At 27.8% G+C, this 14025-nt stretch overlaps 1 protein-coding gene across 1 annotated transcript in view; it reads left to right on the top strand.

The window, feature by feature from the left end:
• The window catches only part of LOC129989419 (sushi, von Willebrand factor type A, EGF and pentraxin domain-containing protein 1-like), a 520410-nt gene that overhangs the window by 443435 nt on the left and 62950 nt on the right, over positions 1-14025 (top strand). The window contains exon 7 of the mRNA XM_056097956.1: positions 6506-6682. Coding sequence (XP_055953931.1) covers positions 6506-6682 — 177 coding nt within the window. The remainder of the gene's footprint in view (positions 1-6505; positions 6683-14025) is intronic.

The raw sequence follows: 14025 nt of genomic DNA, 5'->3' as shown, positions 1-14025 counted from the left end.
CCAGACTTTCATTATTTTTAAAATATCGTGTAAGCCCAATTTTACTAACCCTAAACTATCAGCTGTCAAAAGATTTTCTTAAAAGGGTTGTCAACACTTTACTGCAAGAATGGTGGCAAATTCAAGTTTTGCTTTATTTTTGGTACACCCTTTACAATAACAAGATATAACTAAAAGATAATTAACATATATATTAACTATTAGTTCATGCATTTAAAGTAGATGTATTTATAACTTCTATAAAAAAAATCTATAATAATAAAAATCTTATTTAAATCTAAATTATCTAAATCTATAATAACATCTATAATAAAAAAAAATGTATATCCTAGAAAAGGATCTTGCACCAAGAAATTACTACATCCAATCCAATCCAATGCAATCTATAATAAAATGAATTCCTATTATAATGTATGAGAAATGACACTTGTAATAAGCTTAACATAAACATTTTAAACAAAATCTGACTTGTTTTGTATCAAAAAACATTGAAAATGTTTAATTTTTCAAAAGTCATTTCTCATATTGATAATATTTATAAAAAGGGTTGTTGTTTGTTTGTTTGTTTTTTTTAACCAACAAACAAAAAAAATCATTCGAAATAAAATAAGTTAATACATTTGGCAGGAGAATTTTATTTCCTTTGACAAATATTTGCATTTTCTTTTTTTTTTAAATGAAATGGAACATGTCAAGCAAGAAAAATAAAGTCAGTGCAACTAATTAATTGTATCAAAGTTTTCAACTTGTCATTCACAATTTTTGTCGTTAGCCAATCACAAAAAACTTTTCGGTGAAACAGAAAACCACATAGCGAAAAACTAATGGTTTTCAAGATTTTTTCATGTTCTCTTTGCAGTTTCTTGTTCATCAATTTAAATGCAAATTTGAAATTTTCTTTCTGATATCCAAACCGACCACCATAGCGAATCAGTGGCAACACCATCATCTCCATATATATAGGATATTTTGTATTTGGTTCCCCGCCTTTTCCATTGAAGCCTTCTATTATTATTCCCAAATATTTTTTCCCACTTCTACCTCATAATTCCTTTTAAAGAAAATCGAATAGTTTGGCCTGGATATATACCTGGATATTATTTTTTCCCTGTTGCCAAAAACAAATGCACAAAATTTTAGGGAAAGTTATATACGCTGGAAGGGAGAGAATCGATAAGAAAAAAGGAAACAAAAGAATAAGGAAACTATTTCAAAAACGGTTTCTGTACGGGCTGCTGGAATATTTACTCGAGGGGAAAAGGAAATAATGCGAAATGTATCGTGAATCTGGAAATCTCATTTTTAAAACAGCACCTGCATTTAACGGTTGAGCTTCAAAGCATTTTAGATGTTCTTTCACTTTCATCTGCCTTTATAACAACTAAGTTTTTTATTTCTTAACTTGCATATCTCGTATTTCTGTCCTTTTCCATATTGGATAAAGAAATATCAAATATTCCACGAATAATCTTTGTATAGTTTGCTTAGTATTCTATGATTTAAAAATAAATACTACTAAATAATTAACTGAAAATTTATATTTTTTTCATTGAAGACATTATGATAAAACAAGAAATCGAAAGCATATCTCAACTTTTATAAATGCATTCATAACATTTAACAAATTTCTGAATCACAATGATATTCACCTGAATTTCATTATATTCTTGCCTTGCATTATTTGAATGAATTTTGATTTAAATTTCTGAGTTATTTTCGCATTAATAAACACTTAATCATACCTGCAATTCAATTATCTTATTGCATATAACGGTATATCTCACTCATGAACTAAATCCCAGAATTTGTAATTAGTTCTGTAATTGTCAAATTTCATTCAAAAAACTAAAACTGCTTGAACAAGCTTATATATCTAGGTGCCTTAAATGTAATAATAAATATCACAAATGGGATATGTTTACTAATTAAGAGTTTAATGAATTGACGGGTAAAGGACTTAGCAATAGAGAACTGCCTAAAAGCACTTAAATGAAATAAGTAAAGATTATAAAATAATGTTAAAAAGTAAAATTTAATGGTTTTGATATTAGGAATAACTTTACAGTGAATTTTAAATAAATATTCTAGAAATCTTAACTTTTATTTAAATATTATTATCATTATTGCTGTTGTTGTTAAATCACTTTAGAACTTGATATGAATTTTACTTATTACGATGAAAGAAGTGCAAATCACAATCTTGGAAAAATTATAAAATCAAAATATATGTTAGTCTGCCTTGTAAATTTCTTATTTTAAATTAAGAATTGCTAAATTTTTCCTCTGGTACTTATTAGAAATTTCCGAATAGAATGTAGTTTCTTTAAGAAAGCTGCCATTTCAATATAATGAGACACCAGCAAAGTATATATTCTCAATTTTATATATATATTCTGTTTTTGAAATTCCAAATTTTTATATTAGTACCGTCAAAATAATGCTACATAATTACATGCGCAGTCCTTCTTATAACAAATCATTCTATTAGTACAGAATCCAAATAACATATGATACAAAAATCCAAGTACCTTTCTGAATTCTTCTAATAGTTCAATTCAATTATATTAACGTCCCGTTTTAAAGCAACACTAGCGCTATTCTTGGACAACCTTCGTAATTTTAAACAAAGATCAGATGACGATGACAAAACTCAACTGGCACACCGTCTCCAAACTTCCGTACCACACTAGTGAGAGAACGCTTGGCCCCGACTGATTTAAGATACACCAGATCTACTTCCATGACGCGTTCTTCGGTAGAATCAGTTCTTGAATTTCGAAGACAAGACCTTATAACTATGCCTGTGTGGCCTAGTTATCTAACAATTGCTATACAAAATAACAATATGATATTCTGATATCCTATAGTCTATTTTTATTTCATGTCGAAGAAACAGTGAATAACAGGATTAAAAGTATTCTTTCTTATGTAATAATGTATAAACTTTAAAAATTTATTTAGTTTAAATATTAAAGAATGTGAATATTAATTTACTTCTAACTTATCAACAGTTTATTTTATCTGTAAAAATTAAAAACTTGGTCAAAATATCATTTTGATGCATAAAATGAACCGAAACAAATTTAGAAAAGGAAATGCGAAAGAAAATTGATTAAAACTGATATAGAAATACAAAATTATTTTTCATCAAATATATCTTTCACTTGGAAATTAATAATTCCGCAGTTTGTATATTGATCATACGCCACTTGCAAATATTTTATATTTAATCGACAATATCTCCTATTCGTGATACCATTCTGCTATGTACCATGTACCAGAATTCATGTATCATGTAACAATTTACCTATCGCTGCATTTCACAATGCAACTCGTGATGTGCTACTCTACTAGTCTTTGAAATGATTCGAGGAGATGGCTACAACAGGAGTTTGACAATAACCAACACTGTGCTTCCGCCTTATCTAAGCCACGCGTTGCCCAGTATCCGCAGTAGTGGAAATCGAATGTCACGGACGCTCGATATGCCGAAACAGATCGACGTAATTTGAATGATGATAAGCCACAAACGTGAGTTGGATTCGGATAAGAGAACAAAAGAAGGTATCTGGATATTGCATGCATTCAATTTGTGCTTCCTATTAAGCTTTGAGGGTGGTAAATTCTACTAAAATAAGAAATATTATTGGATAACGAAAATAACCCACAACATGCTGTGAATTTTAATATTATAATATTCATAGGGCTGTACATTTTCTATAAATTGTAGAATATTTTGTAAATTTGAACATGGACGACCAAAAAATTGTTTTATCTACAGAGAGCTGTGAACGATGTTTCAAGCTATAGTTATCGTTAAACCTAGAATTGACAAATATTTTTGGGTGGCTCTCTACGAAAAGACTTTCCAAAAAATAGTTACAGTTTTCATTCTAAATTAATCAAAATATTTACATTTTTCCTCAATAATTTTGAAATATAACATTGCAAAAAAAAAAACATTTTTATACCACTTAATAGTTTTAAAATTTTCATTTTCAATGATACCGATTTTATTAAAATGTGAATTTTTTTTATTGAATTAAAATTTCAAAATTTCGTAAGCATATTTTACAATAATGCTTTGCCTTTGTAATACTTTGTTTTAATTCATTTTAAACCAACAGGTGTTGATGATATTAAATTATTTTTAGTCTACACCTTATTGTTGCTATAATTAAACATAAGATTTTAAAAATGTACGAAAGCAGAAGACAAATCACGCAAAAATATTATCATGGTATGATGCTTTGTATTAAAAGCTCAAGATCCTTATTTTTGTTGTTGTTGTTTGGTTTAGCATATTATGATATGCTTTCACGTGTTCTCAATTTCAAAGTTGCATTTCTTAGAACAACAAAAAAACAAGAAGGCTTATTATTTTACTTATGGTATTAGGCCTCTAGTATACAAACAAGTTATTGAAAAAAAACCTCATTATTTGAAGTAATATTTTTATTACGTTTTATATGTTTCAATTATGTTATTTCAGTCATCAGTTTGTCTATTATCTTGTATTATTCGACTAGTTACTAGTTCAGCTTACTATAATTTGATTTCGATAATCCTGGGCTTTCTATTATCCTGGATAACTACAACTTGATATAAAATTTTGTTATTCATGAAATTCATTCATGTTATTTTAAAATCACATGACAAATGTAACTACCAGTGTCACCTACAATGTGTTTTCCACTGCATTATGGAGTGGAAAACACAATACGTCTTTTTTTCCCGTTTCCTATAATATGAACAGTGGATTTCATTATTAAATTGGCGCAGTGTACTTAACAAGTGTGAAATAAGCAGATGCTAACTTCATTGCTCATGTTAGTTTGATATGTTTTACCGAATTTCTGGTGTTACTTATTTATATATACTTCAATTTCTTTTAACTAATTGACTATTAGATCATCTCATATTTTAAAATTTAACTAGTAGGTAGCCTATGGCTCAAAAATTATGAAAAAAAAAAATGCCTCGCATTTAAATATGCATGAATATGTATAATGTTTTAACTTGAAAAGTGTGATAAAAAATAATATATAATGCAAATTACCCTAATAATGTTATTACTTCCATATTTTCTTGGTTACCAAAAAAATATCGGGTTTTGTACATGAATGTGAAGAAATCGTATTTTCTAGAAATTTGTTTAGTAATGGTTCTGCACTTATAAAAGTAACGATGATATTGAATAAAAAAGTTGTTTTTTTAAGTCGATAAACTGAAAGTAAAAAAATCTCATAACTTTATAATTTTAAAAAGTATAAAGTAATAACTTATAATTCTAAAGAAAAAATCACACAAACAGAAATTACTTTGAAATTTATAATTCTAAACTCTGTTTAACTGAGTAAAATTGTTATGAAAACATGATAGAGCAAACGAATCGATGAGAAGAACTGTAGTAGACCGAATTTCTCGGTTCAAAATCATCTCATTTTGGATTTTAACATCCAAAAACTTGGATGCATACTTGGATTTAATGAAGGAAAGCTGGTCTGGTATATACTGTTTCTTTTCACGCAAAATGTTATCTACGGTTATTGAGTCGATTCATAAGAAAAGGGGGAATTCAGGCTAGTACAGTTCTTCTAAACGATTCAAATAAATCATCTATCAGTGAAGATATGAAACAGAGGCGAATAACACCTTATATTTAACGTATAACAAATTCCTTGATATTTATCACACGTAAAGACAATATAAGAACAACGGAAAATGACTGTGCTATGCCTGTATCTGGACTTTTACAAAAACTTTAGGTTGCTCTTTTTTAGTATCTTATAAGTATTATCTTACTTGTGTTATTTGCGTGGTAACAGCTCAACAAAAAAAAAATGTCTTTCATTTCTTGCTTGCTATCTTTCAATATGCTATACGCTTATCATAAGACACCTAATGTCTTCTGAAGACATATGCGATTCTTTATCTCAAATGGTTCTTGAAGTCAAAGAACCCATAGAAATTCCGGTCATTAAATCTTCTATTAGGTACATTTTGTCAAAGCTTTTGTCTTTAGCTCTTTCCTAATGTAAAAAGTTAACGCTCATTTAATGTATTTTATGCATTTATAATATTTCACAGCTTAATATGTAATGTAAAAAATGTAATGTTTTTTTTCTATTCTTTTTCTGTACCAATATGCGTTTTCTCTAGAAAGTTCTTTATTGTTTGCAAGGGTCCAATGTCATCAAGTGTAGTTTGTTCCTTCGTGTTATATGGGGTTGCTCTTCGGCGGCTCCATCAAGTTTCACGCACAGCATATCCCAAATGGAATTTATATTTCTTTCAATGGATTCTCACTGGCTCTTTCATTTTATGGGTGTCACTGTGAGCATAAGTGGAACATTTCTTTACCAAAACGTAATGCTGTTCTTAGTTGTAAAAATTAACCTTTAAACGATCTCATTTTATATTTACAATATTTAGAGATGGAATTCAGCATTCATTGTCTAGAAATTAATGTTTTGACAAAAAAGTATTACTCGTTTATTTTCAGAAATCAAGTGTGGCAGTCCTGGCATCCTGCACAATGGCTACGTGAAAGGCACGAGCACTCGCTTTGGCACAGTCATCTACTTCAGCTGTCTCGAGAACATGACTTTCGTCGGACAGTCGGCCAGCACAACGTGTCAGAAGGATGGCACCTGGAGTCATCCAGTTCCGAAGTGCATGGGTAAGTAATATCTCGTTGATCGACAGCTACTGCCCTTTTTTGCCTAAAAAAAATCAGAAGGCTTTTCACGTGTCTCTTCATTATAACGGAAAGTTCCCAAATAGATAAAACATATTATGAGGAAAAAATTAATAAAATTAATTAATATCGTCCGTTATCATATGGGGTTTAAAAATCTTTTTGAAAAAAGGAAGAAAATTAATTTCTTCTCATTAATTTTTAGAATTTTAAAATTTCTATCTGTCTGCTTACTATAGCATATGTTTTTTCTTAAAGTAATATTTTTAAATCCATCCATAACTCCCGGTCAATCAAAAAATCACAAAATCACTTCAGCGTGCAACTTATAGTTCCTAATCTTCACCATAACTGATATCTTTAGGTTATTTTGGTTTTTGGCACAAAAGCCAAATCTGGCTATGCTGCGCCACCATAACTGATATTAACTGTCCTGTTGATGAATTGCAGTAGATCGAAGTCTATACGTAGCAAGAGTTTATTTAGGTCTGCAAAATCATGAGCTTCATTTTATTAATTTTTGTTTAGGTTTGCTTATTATAAAATTCAGCTCCAAAACTACTGATACGATGCTTATTTTTCACATTGTTTATTATTTCCATTAAAGAGAGCCCCTCTACATATGCACCAATAATAATCTTTTTTTTTTTTTTTTGGGATTTTTTGAAGTTCGCTACGCCTGCAATTATAAATATGTCTATTCCATTCCTTATATATTGCTCTGCAACAAATTAATATTATCTAATTACTATACAATATATGTAAGAAAGAATTTTATGGTTAATTCAACATTCCTTAAATAATTAAGAGCTAAAAACAGTTAAGGATATTAATAAATTCTGCTGTTTCTGAAGAGAAAAATAGCAACGCATGCATGCGCTGATAAATGTGACATAAATAAGCATAAAAGCAAAGGATGGACGATTTTTAATTTAGGAAAAGGAATGGAATTAGATATCTGTATTGTACGGAGAAAAGCCAAAAATCTAAAATTGCTTTTAAATGAGATACCTCTTTGATGACACAATATTAGATTAAATTGAACTCATTTCATTCTACTATAATAGGACAAAGACTTCACTGATGCAAATCTCGTGTAAATTTAATTGCCCTCAATTGATCATCTCGGTGATTCAAAGTAACCATGAATTACGGTTTAATTAATTCTGTAAAGCATAAAAGCACCCCCGAACATCTAAATAATACAACAAATCGGGCAGAATAAATTCAATTTCCTTTAATTATTTTCGAATAGAAAGAGTCCTTTCATTCACACTTTTCAAGCAATTTTACAGTGACTGGAAGTGACGGAGTAGCTGAAATGTGAAATAAATTAGAATGAAATTGCTTTGAGAAGCAAGAAACGTTAACAATTTTTGACTGTTCATTTATTTTTAAGGGAAGCAAAATTCTTAGGAATGACTTTTTTCTGTGATTTTCTAAGTAATAAATTAGACTACTTAATGGAATTCTTCGAAATCAAATATCAATTAAGGCATTTACTATTATTTATTTAATTATTAATTTAGCAGAACTGAATTTTTTAGAGATTAGGAAATGAATAAAGAATTTTTGCAATTCTAATAATCAGTTTTCATTTTCTTCAGAAATTGCTAGAATATTTAGGAAATGCTTTAACAATTTACTCAGCGAGAACCAAAGAAAATAATTCAGTTTTATTGATTCATTGAATTGAATTCCATTAAGTTCATTTTGCTCCATTTTATTATTTAATTGAATTTAGAATAGAGAGTTCAAATAAAATTATACGTCTTACTTTTTGAAACTTTCCTTAGAATTTAATTTATTCGACACTTTCAACTGCGTTTTATTTAGGTTTAATCACTTAATATCGCCAATAAAATAAATTTTTCTAACCACAAATCACAAATATTCTCAATCCAAGTAAAGTTAGCAATGACTTCATTCACTCACAAAAAAAAAAACGTTTGCATTTTTAAATATATTAATATAAAATGCAGACGATTTCAAATAAAATGAAAGCTGTATTTGTTCAGCGGTACGCATTTTAATTCTTTGCCTCTACTTATACCTTTCGTTTACTTATTTCTTTGTAAATTTTCAACCGTATGAATAGATAAAAGCATTTTTACTCACAATTAATACGAACAGGAATAATTAAATCATAATAAATTCATTATTTACATACTTTCATGATACAATAAAATTCATTTTGCCTCGTCGCTATTTCAAATCGCAAAAATTTTAATGGTTGTTTAAATAGCTTCTACCAATTCAACAATTGAAGTTCGTAATTTTATTTTTCTGTTGTCTTACGATAAAAACAATAAAAATATATATGATCAAAGCTTAACTTTTGCTGTCTTGAAGATTTAATATTCTAACCCAAATATTCAACTTATTTCAATAAGTTATTTATCAAAAAAGGTTTTAGCAACATAAGTTAATCGCAGAATAAACAATTTGATATGAATTATTGACTTTATATCTGAAATGAGCACTAAAAGAAATTTTTCTTTACTTTTACAAATATGCACCTGAAATTACACATTACTTTTTCTCAAAAGTTAAATGTAATTTAATGGTTTAAATTATTTGCCTGGAAATCCAAATAAATTCTTCCTTTATATATGTGTGTGTGTATGCTTTAAAGTTAAATTTTGACGATGAAATTAATAAAGAACTAGAACCACTATTCTTAAAATGAAAATGGGATTTCTGTTTTTAAGATTTTTTTCGCATTTAATGAAGATTTCTTTTTAAGGTAGATTTAATAGATTTGATAAATGCGTATCAATTTTGCTTTATAAACAGAAAAATTATATGCATACAATGCATCATTTCGAAAAATTTTTTAATTTGGATGATTAGTTTAAGTTTTAATTAAATTTTGAATTGGATAGTGATTACACTATATGGAATTCTATTACACTATATTAAATGATATGCCTGGAAAAAACTACATACCATTAGATTTGTAACTTTTACGCGCTATTTTGGTCATAAAAAAATTATGCTGATTATTTTTGTGATCCTTAATTAAACCATGCAGTAACACAATCATGAAATAAATAGAGAGAAACTTTATTCAAACTTTATAAAATCTTTATAAATATTACAAAATGATTTTACCTATATCTAAATTTTTCTAACGTAAAACTAATTTTGTGTCTCAGTTATTCAAGTGAGAGAATAGAAAATTATAAAAATAAAATTTTATTTTAACCCTTTCTAGGGCCGTGGGAAGTATGCTTCCCACCAAATTTATCAATCTTTGTATGAAATTATATAGATTGGCATAAGTTCTGACAAATTTTTTTAGTAAGTCAGAAACTTAGATGCTTCAGTTTTTTATCTCAGACAGAATGATAAGTCTTGATTTGTTACTTAATTATTAATTAACCAAATTAATTAATTAATCAAATCAAATTTATCTAATAAGTTAAATGAATCCCTTTTCTTATTCTAATTTCAAGCGTAAAAATATTTTAACATAATATGACTAGAAAAAAATGGCCCTTTAAAGGGTTAAAATTATAACATTTCAAAATTTTTTTAATCAAAAATATGAAAGTAAAAAAAAAAAAAAATCGTAAAAGTATAAACCGCTTACAGAAATATTCGAAACAAAATAAAATTTAAACCTCATTTTTAATAATTTTTTTGAATTATGAAGAATTTTCTTTCTTTGATAAGTATTGTGATTTAATTTTTTTCTCATATTGCTTCAAGCATCTCATGCTCTTTTGATTTTGAATTTCAGATTTTTCAAAGTAAAAAAAAAAATTATTTTCTACATTTTAATGCTCTAATAAAAGCTTATTTACTTTTATCTTTAATATGTTCCATAATTTATTATTACATTACAGTGAAATCTTGTTGCAGATGATGTTTCTAACAATGAATCAAAATTAAATGAAATTGAATATTTTATCCATGATTAAATTCTGAAAATTTTAAAAATTATATTGCAGTTAGAAAACACAAATCTGCAAACTCTCATAAATTTGATATGTTAACATGGGAATAAAATATGTGGGTATTAATTTCTTTCTTCACAAACATTAAAAGAGTCGGACAAAATATGTGAAAATTCAAATCTCTAGTGTAAACGTTTTTAGTGTAAGAATTCTGACTATATGTGTCTATCTATATTTTATTTTTTAAAATTTAATATTAATCATATGTCAGTGATAAAATGAGTAGAAAAATATTTAATTTTTTTATTAAAATAATATTATAATAATAATATAAAATAATAATTTAATAAAATTTAAAATAAAATAATAAAATAATATTAAATTTAATTTTTGCTCATCTTTAAAAATTAAAAAAAAAAATAAACTTTTCGTAACAATGTGAGTGTGTATAAATCCAGAAACTAAAACAATGAAAATAATTGGTGTAAAATAAATTAAAAACTTATTAAATTCAGGGGGAAAATTGGAAATTATAATTGCTATTACCGAAAAGTTTATTTATTTATTTATTATTATTATTATTATTATTATTTTTTGAATTTTAAAGATGAGCAAAAATAGTTTTTGTCCAAAGAGAAAGCTCTAAAATTATTAACAAAAAAGTTTTTAAAACTTTTTAAGACAACACTAAATTTTATTAAATTTCTAATTTAAATTTTGTAATATCTTTTTAATGGATTCTTACTACTCAAGGTGTAACTACATTTTAAACTGAGGTCGTACGTCCAACAGCCAGCCTTATATAGTCTTTTGAACAATTTTTTTCATTAATCATCTGGTATTTTGCTGATAGTATGGTAGCCTATAATTATTGTCATATAGAAGTAGCAAAAGTTTATAGTATTATTCCAGATAAATTTTTCTCTAAAATAAATCTGATTAGAAATACTGTGCAACAAAATGGAAATTTATATCGCTATTTCACATTTCTTTCTCTTTAATTTAAAATTATGGATGTATCCCTTAAGCAAATATCCCTTTGGCAAACAGACAAAATAAATGAAAATTATCATTATAATTATATAAAGCACTCATATAGAATTATACAAATATACTTTCCTTAATTTAAAACTTGTCTAGTTTTACTTTTAGCCTTTACTATCGAATGACCTAAAACTTTAATCTGATATTTATGGATTATTTCATCTAATGTAAACTTAAACTGGTGAATTATAATTTTCCGTTACGTTGAAATTAAACAATGTTCACTATAGGCTCATAATATTGTTCGATTAATTATCCACAGTAATTCATTACATGCATACACACGATGTGCAATTTTCAGATGGAAAGTTGTTAAGTTCAGTCGATTCCATTTAATAATATAAGATATTATCCAAAATCACAACATTTTAATTGTTATTTCCAAGCATCATTTGTATTTATCACACGCATAATTCCGCTGCTTCAGATATAAATTCAATTGTTCTTTCAAAGGAGTGTATTTATCACACGCATAATTCCGCTGCTTCAGATATAAATTCAATTGTTCTTTCAAAGGAGTAAACAAGAAGTTGTTCATAAAAAAATCGCTCTGTTGAAATTGCATTTATTTTTATCCTTAATACCACAAACATCAATTTGTTTTCCATAACAATAATATTTGTATATATACAATGTTTTCAAATATAAAGAACCCCTACTCTGAGCTCTCTATACAGCGAACTGCTCAGTGTAAAGGCTCCAAAATTGGTGAACGTACTATTCAAAACATGGAGAAACGGATTAAGAGAAAAAAAAAATCTAGTTACAAAAACATCGGTAGATGGCACTGTACAACAGAAAATATGCTGAAAAGATAAAAAAAAACACTTGTGGTATGAAATTTTTCCTTTAGAATTTCTATTGCTGATATTAAATAAAAAGATCAAAAAGTGATGAAACTGAAAATGTACATTGTAACTGCAATTTCGCTCTGTAAGCACAAGCACTTTGCATAAACCCTTGGTTTTCTGCTATTATTGTAGGCATAAAAGGGATAAAGCTGGGAAAATGTCATTCTTATTAGAGATAGCTTCGCGCTTTGTTTGTGAAATTGTTTTATGAAAACAAAGGAAATGCTACAGCTGCATGTTTGCATGTTTCGTCGACGAAAATTTACTCAAAGGACCAGCAGGTATCAAAATATGCTAGAAAATTTTGTTGTACCCCAAAAGTAACAGCGCCAATATCTTAATTCAATCCCTTTTATGCAATATGAAGCAGCTCCACACATTGGACTCTAGTGTATAGCAGTTTCTTCGGCAACATTTTACTAATGATAGAGTAATTAGTTGTACGTTTCCGGCAAACAAACCATACCGTTCGACACATCTTAATCCCTGTGGTTTTTTGGCTTTGGGGATATTTGAATAATTTTTCATCGAATACGTCTGGTAAGCTTAGCGTATTTTAAAGACAATATCACTTTGCAAGTGAGAAGCATCTCAATTCACCCATTACGATCCATAGTTGAACAAGCTGTCCACAGAATGCAGATTTTACATCTGGAAGAAGGGAACCATATTGAGCGCTTTCCCTTGCATCGATAAGGTCCCTGGGATGGAATGTTCGATACGTTCGAATAAAATGCATTACGAATGTGCGATTTAAATTTTTTCAGCATATTTTTTGTTTTTCAGCGCCATCTATCGGTATTTCTGGAACTATTGTTATTCGTGTACTCTGTTTCTCCATATCTTAAATAGTATTCTCAACAATTTTGAAGCCTTTACACTGAGTAGTTCGCTGTATAGAGAGCTTAGAGTAGGGATGATTTAATTTTGATCACCTTGTATGTATAAGGATAGCGTTTATAGAATAATTTTGATCACCTTGTATGTATAAGGATATCGTTTATAGAATAATTTTGATCACCTTGTATGTATAAGAATAATTTTGATCACCTTGTATGTATAAGGATAGCGTTTATAGAATAATTTTGATCACCTTGTATGTATAAGAATAATTTTGATCACCTTGTATGTATAAGAATAATTTTGATCACCTTGTATGTATAAGGATAGCGTTTATAGAATAATTTTGATCACCTTGTATGTATAAGGATAGCGTTTATAGAATAATTTTGATCACCTTGTATGTATAAGGATAGCGTTTATAGAATAATTTTGATCACCTTGTATGTATAAGAATAATTTTGATCACCTTGTATGTATAAGGATAGCGTTTATAGAATAATTTTGATCACCTTGTATGTATAAGAATAATTTTGATCACCTTGTATGTATAAGGATAGCGTTTATAGAATAATTTTGATCATCTTGTATGTATAAGGATAGCGTTTATAGAATAATTTTGCTCACCTTGTATGTATAAGGATAGCGTTTATAGAATAGTTTTGATCACCTTGTATGTATAAGGATA

The sequence above is a fragment of the Argiope bruennichi genome, chromosome 2 (assembly GCF_947563725.1).
Source record: "Argiope bruennichi chromosome 2, qqArgBrue1.1, whole genome shotgun sequence".
Lineage (NCBI taxonomy): Eukaryota > Metazoa > Arthropoda > Arachnida > Araneae > Araneidae > Argiope > Argiope bruennichi.
Note: the sequence above shows the minus strand (reverse complement) of the source record. Positions and strands in the feature narration are given on the sequence as shown.